Source organism: Oryctolagus cuniculus, chromosome 3 (genome assembly GCF_051225735.1).
Source record: "Oryctolagus cuniculus isolate XC-2025 breed Fujian yellow rabbit chromosome 3, ASM5122573v1, whole genome shotgun sequence".
Taxonomy (NCBI): Eukaryota; Metazoa; Chordata; class Mammalia; order Lagomorpha; family Leporidae; genus Oryctolagus; species Oryctolagus cuniculus.
In genome coordinates, this window is record NC_142869.1 from 164,129,905 (window position 1) to 164,146,988 (window position 17,084).

General features: G+C 40.6%; 1 protein-coding gene across 2 annotated transcripts in view; it reads left to right on the forward strand.

The window, feature by feature from the left end:
- Positions 1–17,084, forward strand: part of SND1 (staphylococcal nuclease and tudor domain containing 1) — a 407,933-nt gene that overhangs the window by 185,387 nt on the left and 205,462 nt on the right. For both annotated transcript variants that reach the window (XM_002712078.6, XM_089328543.1), the window contains exon 12: positions 3,090–3,190. In XM_002712078.6, the coding sequence (XP_002712124.1) occupies positions 3,090–3,190 (101 nt within the window). The remainder of the gene's footprint in view (positions 1–3,089; positions 3,191–17,084) is intronic.

Sequence of the window (17,084 nt, forward strand, 5' to 3'; positions counted from 1 at the left end):
AAGCTGTGCAGTTTTAAATGAAACCATTTAAACTGCCGCTCTCTTTCAAGTGATTGACAGATCACTGATGAATATCTAGAGATGAAAACTCCTGAGGTAGAGAAGCAGATCTCAGTGTCTATAGGAGAGGGACAGAAGTGCTGCTACACGTTGATTTTAATTCCTGGTTTGCCGTGGTTGCCTGCGGGGCTGTTCCTTGGCTCTGGGCTGTTCTCAGGGCCTCATTTGTATTTGAGGTTTTGTTTCATAATGCTGCCTCCACAAAGAGCTCTTTAATCTCTGACTTATTTGCAGTTCTTTCTCTAGATAGGAAGCAATTAATTGGCAGATGAGTATAATGGTTTCTCCTGGTTATTGAAGATTAATGGTTTTTATTTCAGGGGCGGGAGGTGGGAGGCACCGGTCATTCTCATTGATTTCACAGGCAGGTGGTCCGGGATAGTACCTCAGTTTGACCTTCTGGCCTCAGACAGAGGTGTTCACTTTTGTTATCATCGTTTCTTCCATCATCTCCACCTCCGCTGCTCACGTGACCTTTGGGATGGGAAAGATTCTCTCATTCCTTCATGTTTCTCCGTGCAGCGATTCTGTGCTGAGAAGCCGCTGTGCTACCTTTGTCTCTGGGGTGAGGATTAGGAGGCTTCTCAGTTGGCATTGTTGGGTGACCTTTAGAGATGCACTTAGTTTATCTTTAAGCAGGACTGATCCCCCTCCCCCACAAGTTAGATGGGTCCGGTGTAAGCAAGTACAGTGATGTATACATCGATAGATACATGTATTGATTAGCTTCCCACTGAATGCCCCACATTGAACCATACCCTGTGGCTGTGCCCTGTGTTACCCTGGCCCTGGGATGGCATATCTGCCCTTGAGAATCCACTTTTCCAAGCTTTTTATCGCCTTTGTCATGTACCTGAGTTTGCCCTTGCGTCTATACGCAGCTGCCCCTTTCCTTTTCCTTTGGCCCATATTAATTGCATGCATGTAAGCTATTAAATAGCCCTTTTGGTTGGAGTTCCAATCCCCCGGTCTGATCACACTTTACATTTACCCATCTCCTTAGATTTAAAGAAATTGATAAGACCTAAGAATAGTTTCAAAGCAGATAACTAATTTTAGGTGTCCTCTTTAAATCTCTCTGTGTGGCTGTGTTGTGACAGCACTTCTCGGGATAAAGATTTACCTTAACCTCAGCCCCTAAATAGCCGTGTCTTCAATATTGCTCTGCTTAGTTGCTTCTAAACGTGACTCTGTGGAGTGGAGACTTCAAGTGAATAATATTACAGTTTGAGTTTGGAGGCAGCTCTCCTTTTCCAAATTTCCATTTTCATTTTTCAAATGAGTTTTTGAAGAGCAGACAGTTTGAAAGGATTTTAATAGTGCTCACCAGCAGAGTGTCTGAACCTGATGCTTGTACAATATGCCGCCTTTAAACTGATCAGTGACTGCTGAAGATGTGATTAGAAATGGAATTCTGGACTATCCAAGGTAGCTGCAGGCTCTTTGCTTCAATGTGTCTCTTTAGGGTAGATTAGTAAATCTTGGCTGGGACCCAAACCAAGCATACACTTTCATGCTAATACAGACATCCTCTACATGTTTGCTAATGGATTCCACACACTTGCTCCTTTTGACACATGAATATGTTTATTTCAAACAGTTTCCCAAAGAAAGGCATTGTTGAATATATCCACATCCATTTATTTAGTACACAGTACACTTTAACAGCTTTCACATGTAATGCTCATAAGTCACTATCTGTATACATAGCTTTTGTTAATTCAGAACTCACGATTTTTCTATCTGCTTTTTTTTTCTTAATTAAACCTTTTGTGCCAAATGTTCGCAGAGCAACTGTGTTGATTCCTAATATCCACTGTTCATATTGCCCCTCGTTAACTGTGGTTTTGATTTACATTCTGTGAATCTAACTCTGAGCATCCTGGTGATTGTCATCTTGTTTGTTCCTCTTGATAGTTCTTAATCGGGTCCTTGACAAGGTATGGCAGACTAAAATTATGTGTGGTTTTTCTGTAGAAGCAGTTCATATTTGTAAAGACAGATTTTTCAAAGTAGTCTCACTAAGCAAAGGTGAAAGAACTGCTTTAGCATAATGTCTGGCAGACCTGCATGGATGCTCCAAATCTCTTGTCTGTTGGCTATAAGCTTTTTTCTCTTTCTTGTTTTGAATTTATTTTATTTAGAGCCATTTTAGACTAACAGCAAAATTGAGCAGCAAGTATGGAGATTGCCAGTTTCCCTTGGGAACCCATACATGCACAAGATCCCACACCAGAGTGGTCTGTTAGTTACAACTGATAAACCTACATTGACAATCACTATAATGCAAAGTCCCTAGGATTCACGCTTGGTAGTTTACCTTCTGTGGTTTTTGACAAATTTACAATGGCATCCGCCCTCCATTATAGTATACAGCATAGTTTCATCACCCTAAAAATCCTATGTGCTTTGCCAATTCATCCCTCCCTCCTAACCTCAAGCTTTTTTTATTTTTATAGTTTTGCCTTTCCAGAACACCAAATAATTGTAATCATACAGTATGTGGCCTTTTCATATTAGCTTCTTTCCCTGAGTGCTATGCACCAAAGGATCCTCTGTTGTGGTTTGATAGCTGAGTTCTTTCTATCACTGAAAATATTCCACTGAAAATATGCTTGTGTCCAAGGTTTGACAGATGTGCAGAAAACTGCTGTAGACATCCATGTGCATGCTTTTGTGTGGCATGAGTTCTCAACTCTTTCAGGTAAATTCCAAGGAGCAATATTCCTTGATCCAGTAGTAAGAGTATGTTTACCACCAGGCTGTCTTCAGAAGTATGCAATTTTTTTTTTTGGTGATTCTTTTGCATTTTTCAACTAGGTTATTTACTTCTTATTGTTGAGTTCTTTGTGTATTTTGGATATTAGTTTTTTACCAGATTTGTCTTTCCCAAAAATCTTTTTCCAGTTTGTTACCCAGCTATTGCTTTTCAAGATAGTAATTCCCGAATGATTTTGCAGACGTATGTGACTGCTTGTATCCTGTGTTACAGACTCCCAGCCCTAACTCCCATGATTCTTTATTTCCAGGTCAACGTGACAGTGGACTACATTAGACCAGCCAGCCCTGCCACAGAGACCATACCTGCCTTTTCAGAGCGCACCTGTGCCACTGTCACCATTGGAGGGATGTGAGTGTCTTGGGTGGCAGAGTCTTAGCTGTCGCCTCAAGTATCTGAGTTCTCTGCTCATTCATGTCTCTACTTCCCTTTCCTTCTGCTTTGTTTTCTCTTGCACTTAACCCAGTGGGTCATAATCATGTGCCTGTGTAGCACTTTAGATCTGGAAAGTACTTAATAATCACTCATTAGCTAATCATATACTTTCATTATTGTTGTTATTTAAGATTTATTGCCCTCTGTGAGCTTGGCAGCGTGAAGTACACATTATTACTATTAATAATGCCATTTATTGAGAACCAAGCACGCCTTAGGTACTATGCAAAATTAGTTAAAAGAGTCTCTGCATATTGTTTTCAAGTTCAATTGTAGATCCCCAACACACACACACACACCCCTCCCTCACACTCCAACCCATGAGAAAAAAGAAGAGGAAATCAAGAAGAGGAGGCTAATTGGACATTTTCTTTGCCTAGTGCTATGTAATCAGGAGATGATGGAGTCTTCCTTTTCTATTGTGCTGGCTGTATCCCGCTTGTGTTCCAAGTTCTCTTGGTAGTCTTGGGTGATAAACAGAGATATCTTACAGGAGAAGGAAGAAGCCTGCTGGGCCTTGCTTCCACAATAAATATTAAAACAATCAGTCAGTCCCTAGCTGCAATTCTTACTTTGCATGAAATATACCAGCATGGTAATTGTTTCCTTCTCTGTTTAACAGCCATAAATGCTGTTTGTTACCAAACCGTTGTTTTTCTTTTCTTTAAATGGGGCATAGTGCAAGAGTAAAAAAGAATAGGTTTCTCATCAAAACAAGGATGGTCTATTGAAAGTACAATGAAACCCATTAGGAGAAATGCATCTAAGCTACCACACGCCTCAGAAAGGAATCAGGACCTTGTAGCTGTTTAGCGTTCAGAATCATACCTCTCAACTGGGAGCTTCTTTCTCCTCATTCTTGCTTTCACATTTAGAAATGCCTATTTTAGCCTCTGTTGCCGTTCCTATAATTATTAATGTTGTTAATGTTCACACAACAATGGGTGGTTTCATCTGAGCCAGGAGAGGCTAAATATAGGCGTATGATGTCATCACCTTCACACCGTCACAGACATCAGGTTTTGTTAGGAGTGGGATCTTGACAAATCAGACCATGTTTCTGAAATGCAAAAACTAGGACATATTTTGGTCAAGTTTTCTATCTGTGCAGCCTAAAATAATCACTTATTACTAACTTGCCATCATCTCTTAGGGAGCTGGCTGTGTGCTTCCCTGCTGTGGAGAGCTGGGTCATTAGTGTTCCCCATCTCAACATTTTTACTGTCATAAACAAGGAGTCATCTCCATAGGTGTTGCTCCTACCCCCGATCCCTGCTGAAAATATCCTCATTTTTGGCAGGTAGTCTCCACAACATGTATTTAACACTGCCTTGCAGTGAGTTTGTCTTATTTACTTAATGCTGAGCCATATTTTAAAAATAAATTCAGGTGACATCAAGACACTTCTGTTTTCATGCTCCACAGTATAAAACCTATTGGTTTCAACAGTGTTGCTTGTAGCTTATTTTTATGTGTTTAACCAAATAGCTTATGTAGAATTTTGAAGTATTTAGGAGTTTAGAAGTATTTCCTTGGATTAGACCAACCTGGCAGATACTTTGAGAGAACTATGAGTTTCATCACAAATTTGTTTCTACTCAAACAGACTTTGTGGTTCACCTGTGAGGTTGTAATCAAATGAGATGTAAGCAACGTACTGATATTATCGAAGCTTTTCTTGTAGATTGGGGATTTTGTCTCTTTTATTCTTTATGTAGGCCGGTATCCAGCATATGGTAGGAGTGCAATGAATTTTTCGTTGATTAGTTGACTGTATTTTTATGTGGCCCTTTATGAAGCATAACAAGGAGTACTTGGATGTCTCATTACCTGGGATGGCTGCAGGTTTGTTTTTTCTAAGCAATGCTATCAAGCTTGTAGCTGATTGTTTTCTTCTTTTCTATTACAATTAAAAGCTCACTGCCTAGGACAGGCCACCTTTGGCAAGTGGAGCTGACAGTCCTTTTGCATTCTGACCCTACTAATAGCTTCTGTTTATTTTCCTTCATCTTGATTTTGCTTTTTCTTGCCTTTTTCTTTTCTGAATCTTGTATACTTTTCAAAAAATCCCCAAATAATATTGTAGAAAAGTTGAGATATCCCATCTATATTGAGAACTGATGTATACTTAAAGCTGTCTGACTGGCAGCAAAGTGAATTTTCAAAGACATGCCTCAGATGTTCCATTTTCAACTTAAGCATTGAAAAAAATATGTGTATCTTTTCAAGTTTGTCATATGTGGGCCATATAGATCACATATTTGGTGTCTTAGAGAATTATATAACTTTTTGTTTGGAATGTGGCCTTAAACACTTTATTATTAATAGAGCCTTATACCCCCCAATCTGTTATACTTATCCCACTCATATGTATTTTGTGGCCACTTTATAGCTATTTTTTGTTATTAAGAATGCAAGTGTTTTCATAAATACTTGTACTTTGTTGCTCACATTTCAATGATTTGTACTGTTTGTGATGTAGTATGTAATTAGAAGAACAAGTACTACTAGCATAAACTAGACTTGAGGCCTAACTGGTTAGGAGAGAAGTGCGCAGGTGTGATAGGGTGACCCTCAGCCCCTCCCAGTGACATCTGTGAATAGACTGTACTGAGACCATGGGATGCCGGTGGCTGTTCAGGGAAGGGTTAGTTAGATCTTTTGTTGTGTGTGTTGCCTGTCTGGAAGGTGGGTGTGTGCAGACTTGAAGCAACGTTGTGGAATTAAGACAAGATCAAGTCTAACTTAAGTCTGTTATAATCTGGGCTTGCAAACCTGCGTTTATGTCTTCTCAGCATCCAGCGTCTCTCCTGTTACTGAGAAGTTCCAGGCCTCTCTGGCCATCAGCAGAGCTTCTCTGAAGAAAGCAGCAGATGAGATAATGTCTCTTAAAGGGTTATTTCAGACCACATTTCTCAGATGTGTTTCACATGCAAAGTGTGGAAATGTCTGGATCCTCAGTGCAGCTTACTGTAATCCTTCCATTTCTCCTCTGGGCGGTTGGGAGGGGATCGAGTCTCAGGACCCTGGCCAGGCTTCAGCTTCCCCTCCTGCCTTCTGAGAAATCAGTAGAAACAGAGTTCATCATTCCTCTAATAGATTGGAAATTTTGTCTTGATTAACTTCACTGAGAAGTTGGCAAGAGTTGTAATCTGCTAATCAAAACAGTTTAAATAAAAAATAAAAAGATCAAACTTCGAGTTGTTCCTCATCTCTGGCTCCCAGGTTGGGAATTAGCTGATCCTTTTAGGCCTCGTTTGTGACATGAAGCTGTCAAGATGGCGCTTCCTGTTAATTACTTTTTATTGTATTTAAGACACTTAAATAACTCTTCCTGTGATTTAGTCTTCTATGTAATTAGCTGCAATGATTAAAATCTCATTCTCTCATTCTTGCCAGGGCTTTCTGGAAGAGTTGAGATTTTTCTGCAGTGACCTTTCCCAGGCTGGACTTCCCAATTACTTTGAATTCCAGTTTGTCTAACCGCATAATCTGCTAACTCACCACACAATCTCAGCAAAAAGTGTTAGAAGAGAATTTGTTCCCATTGTAGAATGGGAGATCTCCAGATAGAATTGGGTTTAAGCCTCACATATACTTGTTCTTCCTCTCTAGTGCCTTGCCTCTCACTGCTGACGAAAACTGCTGAGTTGCAAACAAAGCTGTTTCTGTTCTTCAAATATTTTGTGGCTGTCTATCTATGGAAACTTCATGCTGCCGATCTGACATTCTTAAAAACTCTTGGTTTTCCCATTACTTCCTTGCCATCATCTCTGGCCATTCAAGCTTGCTTTTCATAGTGGCATCCTTGAAACCTGCAAATCAGCAGAATCTTTTCTTTCAGCTTGTTCTTTCACTTTTCTTTTTATAGTCCTCAGTTGAGTAGAGTACCAGGCATGGTGGGGTGGTGGGGAGGGCTTGTATGTTTATCTGGGCAGATCCCCAGAACATTCCCCATTGTCAGTTTCCTAGAGCATACCGTAGAGACCGTGGAGAGAGCAAGGCCTTTCTCCAAATCAGAGAGTTCATCTGGAGGGCAGAAATATCCTCGAATGTTGAGAGGCCGACAAGCTTGTCCAAAAGTCCCCGTTGGAGAGAGTAGAAATGCTGTCCATTCTCAGGTCACTGGGTTCACAGAGTAAGTCGGTGAGGGACAGGTTATTGCTTCTAGTATAGTCTCCTAAGAAGCAGTAGATTTGTGCCAGGTACAGGAATGTAGTAGAACGCAAAGCTACACCCAGTTCTGTGTGTGGAAGTTCAGAGAGGCTACTGTTCGCTCTGTGGACTTACTGATGCTGAGATCCTGGCTATGTCTGGGTTTTCACTGGCTTCCTTACCGTATTTATGCAGATTTTGAACCTGGACTCACAAGCAACTTTATTTTATCAGCACATAAAATTGTTTTCTACTTGAGTTTTGCCAGACGTTTTTAGAGACCATACCTCTTAGAAACAGGTTTAAAACAGGAATGCAAGATAATTCCTCCTGTGATTTCATTTTAGACGAGTCAGTGACATGGAGTAAGTGAAATTCTCAGAGGACTGCTTACTGAAGTGGTCTTCCTTTTCCTCCTCGGGGATAGCTAGTTCTTGGGTCATTCGGTGTCGGGGTAGCTCTGTGAATCCCACAGAAATTACTGTGGCTCCAGTAAGATCACAGGTGCTCACAGGAGCCTCAAGGACTGCTTCCTCTCCTTTCTGCCTGCTGGATGCATGGATGCTCTCACATCTGATTACTTTGTGGGTGTTGGGGTTTTTTTTGGGGTGGCGGGGTGGTTATCTTCTTTGTGAATTAGTGCTAAATTTAAATTTTTTTCATCGTTATTTACTTCCTAGTGTGAAAAATGAATTCTTTTTTTATATTTGTGCTATAACTTCCTCTCTGGAACCCCTAACTTTCTTTTTGCTCTTTTACCACTTAGTTACCTTTGTAATCTTCAATTAATCTGTTTCTGAGTGGCGTAAGGGTTATGTGTTTCCCACTGTAAAGGACGAGGAAATTATATCACTCAGACTTTTCCTTTATCCTCTCTCCTCTTACTTATTTTATGTTTTAAGATTTATTTATTTATTTACTTGAAAGGCAGAGTTACAGAGACAGCGAGAGGGTTAACTCCCCAAGTACCTGCAATGGCCAGGGCTGAGCCAAGCTGAAACCAGGCGCCAAGAGCTTCATCCAGGTCTCCTGTTTCATTGGCAGGGGCCCAAGTACTTGGCACCATCTGCTGCTGCTTTCCCAGGTGCATTAACAGAGAGCTGGATCAGAAGTGGAGCAGCCAGGACTCCAACTGGCACTCATGGGATGCCAGCATTGCAGGCAGTGGATTCATCCACTGTACCCCAACACTGGCCTCTAATCTTCTATCCTTTTAAAACTATTTTTTATTCTGTTATCAAGATTATAACATTTACTACTTTGTCCATAGTTGATGTTAATAATTTAACCCCTTTGTTTGTGATAAAATTAGACATGATACAATAATGTGACATTGGACCAAGTGTGGTTGTGTGATTAAGATCTGTGCAAAGCAAAACAATCTGATGTTGCTAAATCCCTCTGAAATGTTAATTTTCACTCTCTTTTCCTTTCCTTCTTGTACTTCTTCATGTGTAGCTGCTACATATCCCAAGACATTTGTGTGTGTGTGAAGGGTTTTGTTTTTGTTTTTGTTTTAATTTTATGAAGAACCTTGATTTTTCATGTGTGGGTGATAAGCTTTTTGAATTCCTGCATGTCTGAAAAGTCTTAATTTTGTCTGTATTCTTGATTCTTAGTTTCAATATAAAATTCTAGTTGAAGATTATTTTTTTTTCCTTTGGGAACTTGAAGTCATTGTCTTCTATTGTTTCATCAATGCTTTTGAGAAATTCAATTTCCCTTTCTGTTAAGTGTTACTTTTTTTTCCTGGCTCTTCAGGCTGTTGCAGTTTTCTGTTTATCTTTTATTTTATGAAATTCTATAAAACAATTTTTTAGGTTTGTCTTTTTCTTTATTTTTACGATTTTTGTTTTTGAAGGCAGAGTTAGAGAGAGACAGAGACAGAGAGGTAGAGATAGAGATAGGTCTTCCATCCACTGGTTCACTCTGCATATGGCTGCAATGGCCAGAGCTGGGCCAATTAAAAGCCAGGAGCCAGGTTCTTCTTTTGGGTTTCCCACATGGGTGCATGGACCATTCTTTGCTGCTTTCCCAGGGGTATTAGCAGGTAACTGGATTGAAAGTGGAGTAGCTGAGTCTCAAATTGGCATCCATATGGGATGCTGGTGCTGCAGTTGCCACTATGCCACAGTGCCAGCCCCTAGGTTTGTGTTTTTCCTGCTGCACAGTGAGCTTTCTAAATTTTAATGCTCAAATCTTCAAGTCACGTTTTTTTCCTTTTTTCTTGGATTTTTTTTTCTGTCTTTTGCCTTTGTTTTTCCTCTTCTTCCTGAAGTTCTACTAGTATTTGTTTCTTGCCTCTGTTAGATTTCTCTGTTTTTCAAACTTCCTTTGCATTTTGCTCCACATTCAAGGAGATGTATTCTATGTGATCTTCCACTTTATATGTTTTCATTAATTTCCACTGTTGTATATTCATTCATCTCATTCATCTACTCATTAGTTTACTTGTCAAGTATTTATAAGATGCTTGGTACATAAAAAGTACTGTGAATTATCATGAATTTATGGGTAATTCCAAAACTGCAATGATTTCCATGCTCATAAACTTTGTAGATTTTTTTACTCTAACCCATTTCATTTTGTACTTTATTTTAGTGTCTATTTTTGTCTTTAATTGTTGTATTTTCATAGCATCCTTTCTAAATTTATGAGCATAATATTTCCTTTAATATCTCTGATAACATTATTTAAAATAATACCCTCTCTCATGGTCTGACTTACAGTCCCTACCATGATTAAACGTTCAGTTTATCTTGTTCATTCTCTTTTTTTTTTTTTTTGTGACAGGCAGAGTTAGAGAGACAGAGAGAAAGGTCTTCCTTTTTCCGTTGGTTCATCCCCCCAATTGGCCGCTACAGCCGGCCCACTGTGCCGATCTGAAGCCAGGAGCCAGGTGCTTCCTCCTGGTCTCCCATGTGGGTGCAGGGCCCAAGCACTTGGACCATCCTCCACTGCCTTCCCAGGCCACAGCAGAGAGCTGGACTGGAAGAGGAGCAACCAGGACAGAATCCGGCACCCCAACCGGGACTAGAACCCCAGGGTAGCAGCACTGCAGGCAGAGGATTAGCCAAGTGAGCCGCGGTACCAACCTGTTCATTCTCTTTCATACTTTGTGATCTTTCATCAAAGCTGTATCGATGAAAAAAGACCAGGTAGTTAACAGATGAAGTAGGTTTGAGCTTTCTCCAGGCCAGTGCTGTGTTGAGAGGAGCAAACGTCAGCTTCTCTCACACACAGGCTGCCTTGAAGAGGGGCTGGATGTGTTTGGGCCTCGAGCATAGAGGAAGTGAGGAGATTGAAGACCCCATTGACATGGTCATGACAGGGGTTCCGGTGTTTATCATGGGTTTGTGATAGAGGTTGGGCTCTGCTTAGCTTTGCATAAGGTACCTCAACTGCCCTGCCTTAGCTTTTCTTTCAAGCCACAAGAGCCATCTGACTTTCTTCATAAGTTACATCACTTACTATGTGCTCTGCTGTAACACAGTGTTGCTTTGAAATGAATCATCACCTATGAGATTGATGATATGGGAGATGGCGCTGATATAAAGTTGAAGTCTTGTTGATTTAAAAACAGTGGCCTTCAGTACGTGATAAGCTTTATCAGTATGCAAAGGCCTAGGGAAGAAAGAGTCTGAAAATATGAAGTTGAGAAATTTGCAGCAGTAGCTTTCTTCATGAAAGTTGTGTAGCAGCTTCATTAAACTTTGTGCTTGTGCTCTGATATCGCAAGCTACAAGTACAGATGGAAGAGCTTTGAAGACTGGTCCAATGAATTAATGCGTAAGGCTTAACCCTTCATCAGATTTTGTGTTTTAATGACAGTTGTCTCTTGGGAGGAAATCCCTCCGGCATGTCACCTAGGAGGAGGGGGTGGCATGAGATCCCTAGGCTTTAAAGCACGGAGATTTACCTGTGCCTGTATTTTTATTTGGGTAGTTTTGTCTAGTCCTCAGGCTACAGCGTCCCATGCTGTGGTCTGCCTGTAACCCTATTTTTTCTACAGTCCATTTTGTTAAGGATTTTCAGTGATGTTCTGTGGAGCCTGAGTTGCTCAGGACTATGTGTAAAGTGTGTGTTATGAGACACACCTGTATTTCTTGGGTCCTTGCCAAGGCTCCCTGCTCCTCTGTAGTCCTCAGAAGGATGGGGTGAAACTGGCTGGCCAGCCCCGCTCTCTGACTGTGGTTCCTAATTAATTGCTCAGTTGATGTCCCCAGTGCCTGCTTATTGAGATGCTTTGTTGATAAAGGCCCTTGGAGCACTCCTACTTCATCATGTTTGTGTACCATTTTCTCCACAAATGAGATTACATCTGTTTCCTGCCTTTAAGAAATTGTACAAACTTCTGATATGGTTTCCTCCCCACCCCCCAAGCACAATTAGAGCTGTATTCTTTTCCTTTTCTGTCTTCTCTCTTTTTTCAGGGGATACCTTGTAGAGGATGGCATCTGGACACAAGCTCTCAGTCTGTCATTCTAACCTTCCAGAAGCTTCTTCCTTTCTTTGGACACTGCATTGATATGAAAAGGAGTGGGGACATTTGACATGGTTACTACTAAGCAAACTTTTAAGCCTTTTATATGCCATTTCTCAGCCCTCTCTCTTTGGATTTTCAGTGTTCACTGTAAGAAGTGTTAAAGGAAACAGGAATGGAGTTTTTATAGATTTTTTTTCCTATCACAGTAGTTTTGGTGCTTAAAGGATTTGCTCCAATTCATACCGAGTAATCTTTTTAAAAACAATATAAATTTTAGTATGATTTTCAAAAAGTTTAAAAAGTAGGAAGAAATTACACATTGTTTCATCCTGCTGACATGATAGTTACTATTTTGAGGGTATTCCACTATAGTGCCAAGCATCATAAAAACCTTGACCTCTTGGCCTAGTGTTTGAAATCTAAGACTAATGTGTTAGCATACAGCCTGGGCCAGGACAGTCTAGTATTTGAGACCTAGTATTTGAGCTGCTCTGTAGAGCCGGTCAACATGGACTTTAATTTCAGATCAGGAGTCTCCTGCCGTTCCTCTCCTACCTCTGAGGCCATTTCTCTTTCTCTGTTTAAGGTTTTTCCATTTATAGTGTTGTTTCCTGAGGATTCTCATATCCTACGCTGTTAGTATCCTTCAGACTCCCTGTGGCCAAGCTCATCCACCTTCAATGCTGCTCCCTTTACACATTGCTCAAAGGTGGAATTCAGCATGTGGGAGTCGAGTCATGTTTAATTGAAAAAATTAATTAAATGTTCCATAGATTATGATTCAGATTTTGTACTAGTCTGTCTTCTTGTTCCATTGGAAGGCAGTTTGGTTTGGATTTATTTCTTCTTTCATTTTTTCAGTTGTTATGATGGCTAAATTATATCTGTTTTCCACATAATATTGATTGTGTATGATCTGTATTGGTAAGTATTTGCATAAAGGTAGAATTAATGGATTATTCATGAGTGCTTGTGAATGTTTCCAGAAGCCTAGCATACATTTACCATTTAGTAGGCATAACATTTCTTCCTATTGAATGCCAATAGGAGAGCTATCCAGCTACCTCCCTGGGTATTCCTGCTCTAGCCTGTAAGTAAGCTACCTTTCTACTTGTTCCTGTGTACTTGTCATAGTGAGAAGGCAGGGAACTACCAAGGTAGTGGGGATTATGTTTCTTGATCCTTTCCTTGAGAGGCTTCCTGCACAGAATCGTTTAGGGAGCTTTTGAAATGACCCTCACTGCCGTGAGACCATTGTGCCATCAGTGAAAATGTGTTTACAATCAAAGAAAAATTGGAACTTGGAGGGATTATCATATCTGGGTGCCTTACAGATGAATTTGTATGCTACAGGCTGGAGATGTTGAAGCCCATGAGCTTCATTACAGACCTTGGCATCTGTCAGCTAATGGATTTCTAGTGTAGGTTTTACATGAAGCCCTTTGGCTTCTTGCTATATCTGCTTGCGAATAAACTGGGTCAGCAGACTGTTGTTTCAGTGGGAGTATCCGTTGTGTTAAAATTGGGATTTGTAAACCATCACTTATCAATTCACTAGCAAGAAGAGCTGATCGTTCTTTAAAAAAAAATCATCTCAACATTGACCTCCAAAATTACTGTAGACCAAGAAGCAACTGTGCAATGCATTTCTTATTCAGAAACTTTTCCCTGAAATGTTTGTGTTCTTTGGTGAGCATTTAAGAGTCTACAGCTATGGAAGTACCAGACTATTGAGTGCAGGTTGACCACAGCGTCACTGTAAAGGCTCATTGTATTTCAATGCAAGGAACCCAAGAACTCCTCCTTCACCAAAAGGGAAGACAGAAAGGAAATTTCAAAGCTCTTAACCTTCAGCTGGTCTCATTAGTTTCAGACAGCTTGACTGTGAATCGTTAAGTATGGAAATATCCTGGTTTCTCATTGTTGGGCGAAATGTTGGCAGGTTTTTTTTGTTTTTTGTTTTTTGTTTTTTTTTTCAACATTTTTGCCTTGTTTTATTTCTAGAACTTTTGCCTGCAGAGTTTCTGTGCTGTGTTTATGAAATGGAAATCTCAAGTAGCTGCCACATCCTAGACCTAACCAGTGCTGACTTTGGGTTTGTCTAGTTGCTAATTTTCTCTGCTCCTGTGTTGGGAATTGCATGGGTTGTGAGCCATAGCCTATAGAGGGGTAGGTAGTAGAAATCCTCTTATGGGGCCCATTTTTGACCCATACAAGACAAAACTTACCTTGAGTTTCTGCCCTAAGAAATAGCCTGTGCAAGAATGATTTTCTTTCATTTTACCTAGAATGCTTGTTCTTGGTAGGTTTATTCTTCTGGTTAGTAGGCATTTGTTATTTCTCTAAGCACCATTGACAGCCTTGTGTAGCCTAGACCATTCTTGTGCGTTTTTCCCTCCAAATAATGCTTCGTTTCTATGTGTTTGCATTGACCTTAAATCGCTAGAGGGTGCAGAAAATGCATGTCTGTGGTTGCCCTGCCCAACTTGGGCCTTTACTAGGCTTCTTTGGTTTGACTGGCTCCACTCTCAGTATTGCAGCAGATGATTCCAGATGCCATTGTGTAATTTCTGTCTTGGGGTATGTGTTAGTGTGGGCGGGTGGTTTTGTTTGGTTTTTAAGTGGTGTTTAATGTCAGGCTAATAATAAACTGGTTTTGTCATAATAGCCACAAGTTAGTTTATTTGTCCCACTTCTTCAAATAGGCAACGAGCCGCCCTCCTCCACCCCCCACCCCCAAGTGATGTCTACATTTTGGAGGGTCCTCTTGTCACCACAGCTGCCTGGGCAGTGCAGCACAGTATGTAGAAGGGACAAACGTGAGGAGTCTTCTCTCTCATGGCTACCATAACGAATCACTTGACTGCCAAAGTTGAACCAATGGAAATGAACTTGCAGTTGTGAAACAGTGACAGAATTTGATCTGTTTCTGCCCACAATTCCTCGGTCCTAGTGCTTTGGGAAGGTCATGTGATTTTTCACATGTATGATTCTGGGAGCCATAGGTCATGGTTGGTCATTCTTTGCCCTTGATATAGTGAGAAGGAGATTATATTAGTTGAGGTATTCTGTCCAGGCAGTTTTTCACTAAATTTGGTAGTCTCTTATGGGCACTTTTTTTTTTTTTTTTAAGATTTATTTATTTATTTGAAAGTCAGAGTTACACACAAAGAGGAGAGGCAGAGAGAGAGAGGTCTTCCATCCAGTGGCTCACTCCCCAATTGGCTGCAACGGCTGGAGCTGTGCCAATCCAAAGCCAGGAGCCAGGAGCTTCTTCCAGGTCTCCCGTTTGGGTGCAGGAGCCCAAGGACTTGGGCCATCTTCTGCTGCTTTTCCAGGCCACAGCAGAGAGCTAGATCGGAAGTGAGCAGCTGAGTCTTGAACTGGCACCCATATGGGATGCCGGCACTGCAGGTGGTGGCCTAACCTGCTATACCACAGCACCGGCCCCTCATGGGCATTTTGATCTTCACCTGTAGAGGCTTTTGTTTCATTAGTGGTCGTTGGACATGGGATAGTTGTTTTTGAGGAGTGATTCAAACATGAAGCCAATATTGACAACCACGGAGAAATAAAGTCCAGAGGTAACAGGAGGTTCTCAAGCATTCTACTTTCAGGTTAAGTCTGCAGTATAGATGTAGGTGAAAGGCAGAATAAAATATATAACTAGTATTGAAGTATCTTATTACTTTTGCAGATCACTTGCAGTCCTCAGACGAAACCTTTTACAGCTCTACTAATTCTTCCCCTACCAACTGTATTCAGAGAATGTCCACGATGGCAAAGCTATGTAGGAGCCAAGGGGGCTGATGGTTATTTCTGGCTCTGCCTCCAGCTTGAAGTCCGACCTTGGCAGATCATTTACTGTCTTTTCCTAAGTCAGTTTTCTGACCTTTTTGAAACTGTCATGAGCAGTACTGCTTGTATGATGATTTATTAATGTATCTCTTCCTAGTAATCTGAAATTCCTTTAAACCTCAGGATCCTAACTGAGGGGGCTTTCACTAGTGGGTGTTTGGGGGTGAGAGAAATAGTAGCAATGAAGCCACATAGTTTTCCCCTGTGGAAGTTCTCCTTCTCTTGATTTTGGACTATAATGTTAAGTAGATTTACTTGGAAGACTGGATTTACCGAAGTCTACCGCAGGTGCTTGCCCTCTGTTAATGCAATCAGACAGTACTCGAACAGTGGACTATTATCTCTGACAGTTGACTCTGTCCTTATTGCCATAAACTGCGGCCATGACCTTCATTAAATGACTTGCCTGAGAGAGCGGGGGTTGGGGGGTGGAGATAATGGAATAGAGGTGTGAATTTGGGCCTGTAAGTTTCCTTTTAAATGACTACCAAATTAGTAAATTTGGTCTGATAAACAACTGCTGTATTATTTAAAAATTTCTCCTAAACATGAACTCATAGACAATATAAGGTGTTAATCTCTTTTGTTTTCACTATTGTTGCTAACTAAGAAAAACTATCTCCAAGTAATAGATACTTTGGGGGGACATAAAAAATACAAGTAGATTTTATCCATTTAATAAGCCCAATAGATAAATGCCAGTTGTAGATTTTTTGAAAGACTTAAGTGAATAGTTAAATATCCACAAAGTCCTAGAGTTTGTTATGTTCTGTTTTAGGGAGTAGATTAATGTTTCGATGACTAAAGCATAATTATTTGGCAGCCTTTAATCCAGACTAATATCCTGGAGTGATTTACTGTTTTTTATTGATGCCCTTCTTGATAAAATCCCATTTATAGCCCTGGGTGTTTACTTTCACACCTTTCAATTTATAGAGAGGTTTTTATTGAGCTGGTATACACAGGTGTAAGAGGGTAACCAGTGCCATAATGTTAACTATTTTAAGTATCATTTGTGGTTCTGCAATATGCAAGAGTGTAAGAATTGTGTCACTTGGTGACAGAGGTGTCTTTTCAAGATGAGATGGAAATCTCGTTCTTGTGATGAGTTGGTGGAATGGAGAGGACTGAGTTGAGAACAAGTTTTCCCCTTTGGGCTTGGATCCTTTGACCTGGGACTGTTCTCTGTTCCTTGCCCTGACCTGTTGGAATTTGTGTGTTGAAGGCATGGTTCGTAAAGGGATTTTCTCAGCTTGAGCGTTTACTTGGTATCATCTGTTTTTCTAAAGAGTACCATCCCACGATGGTACT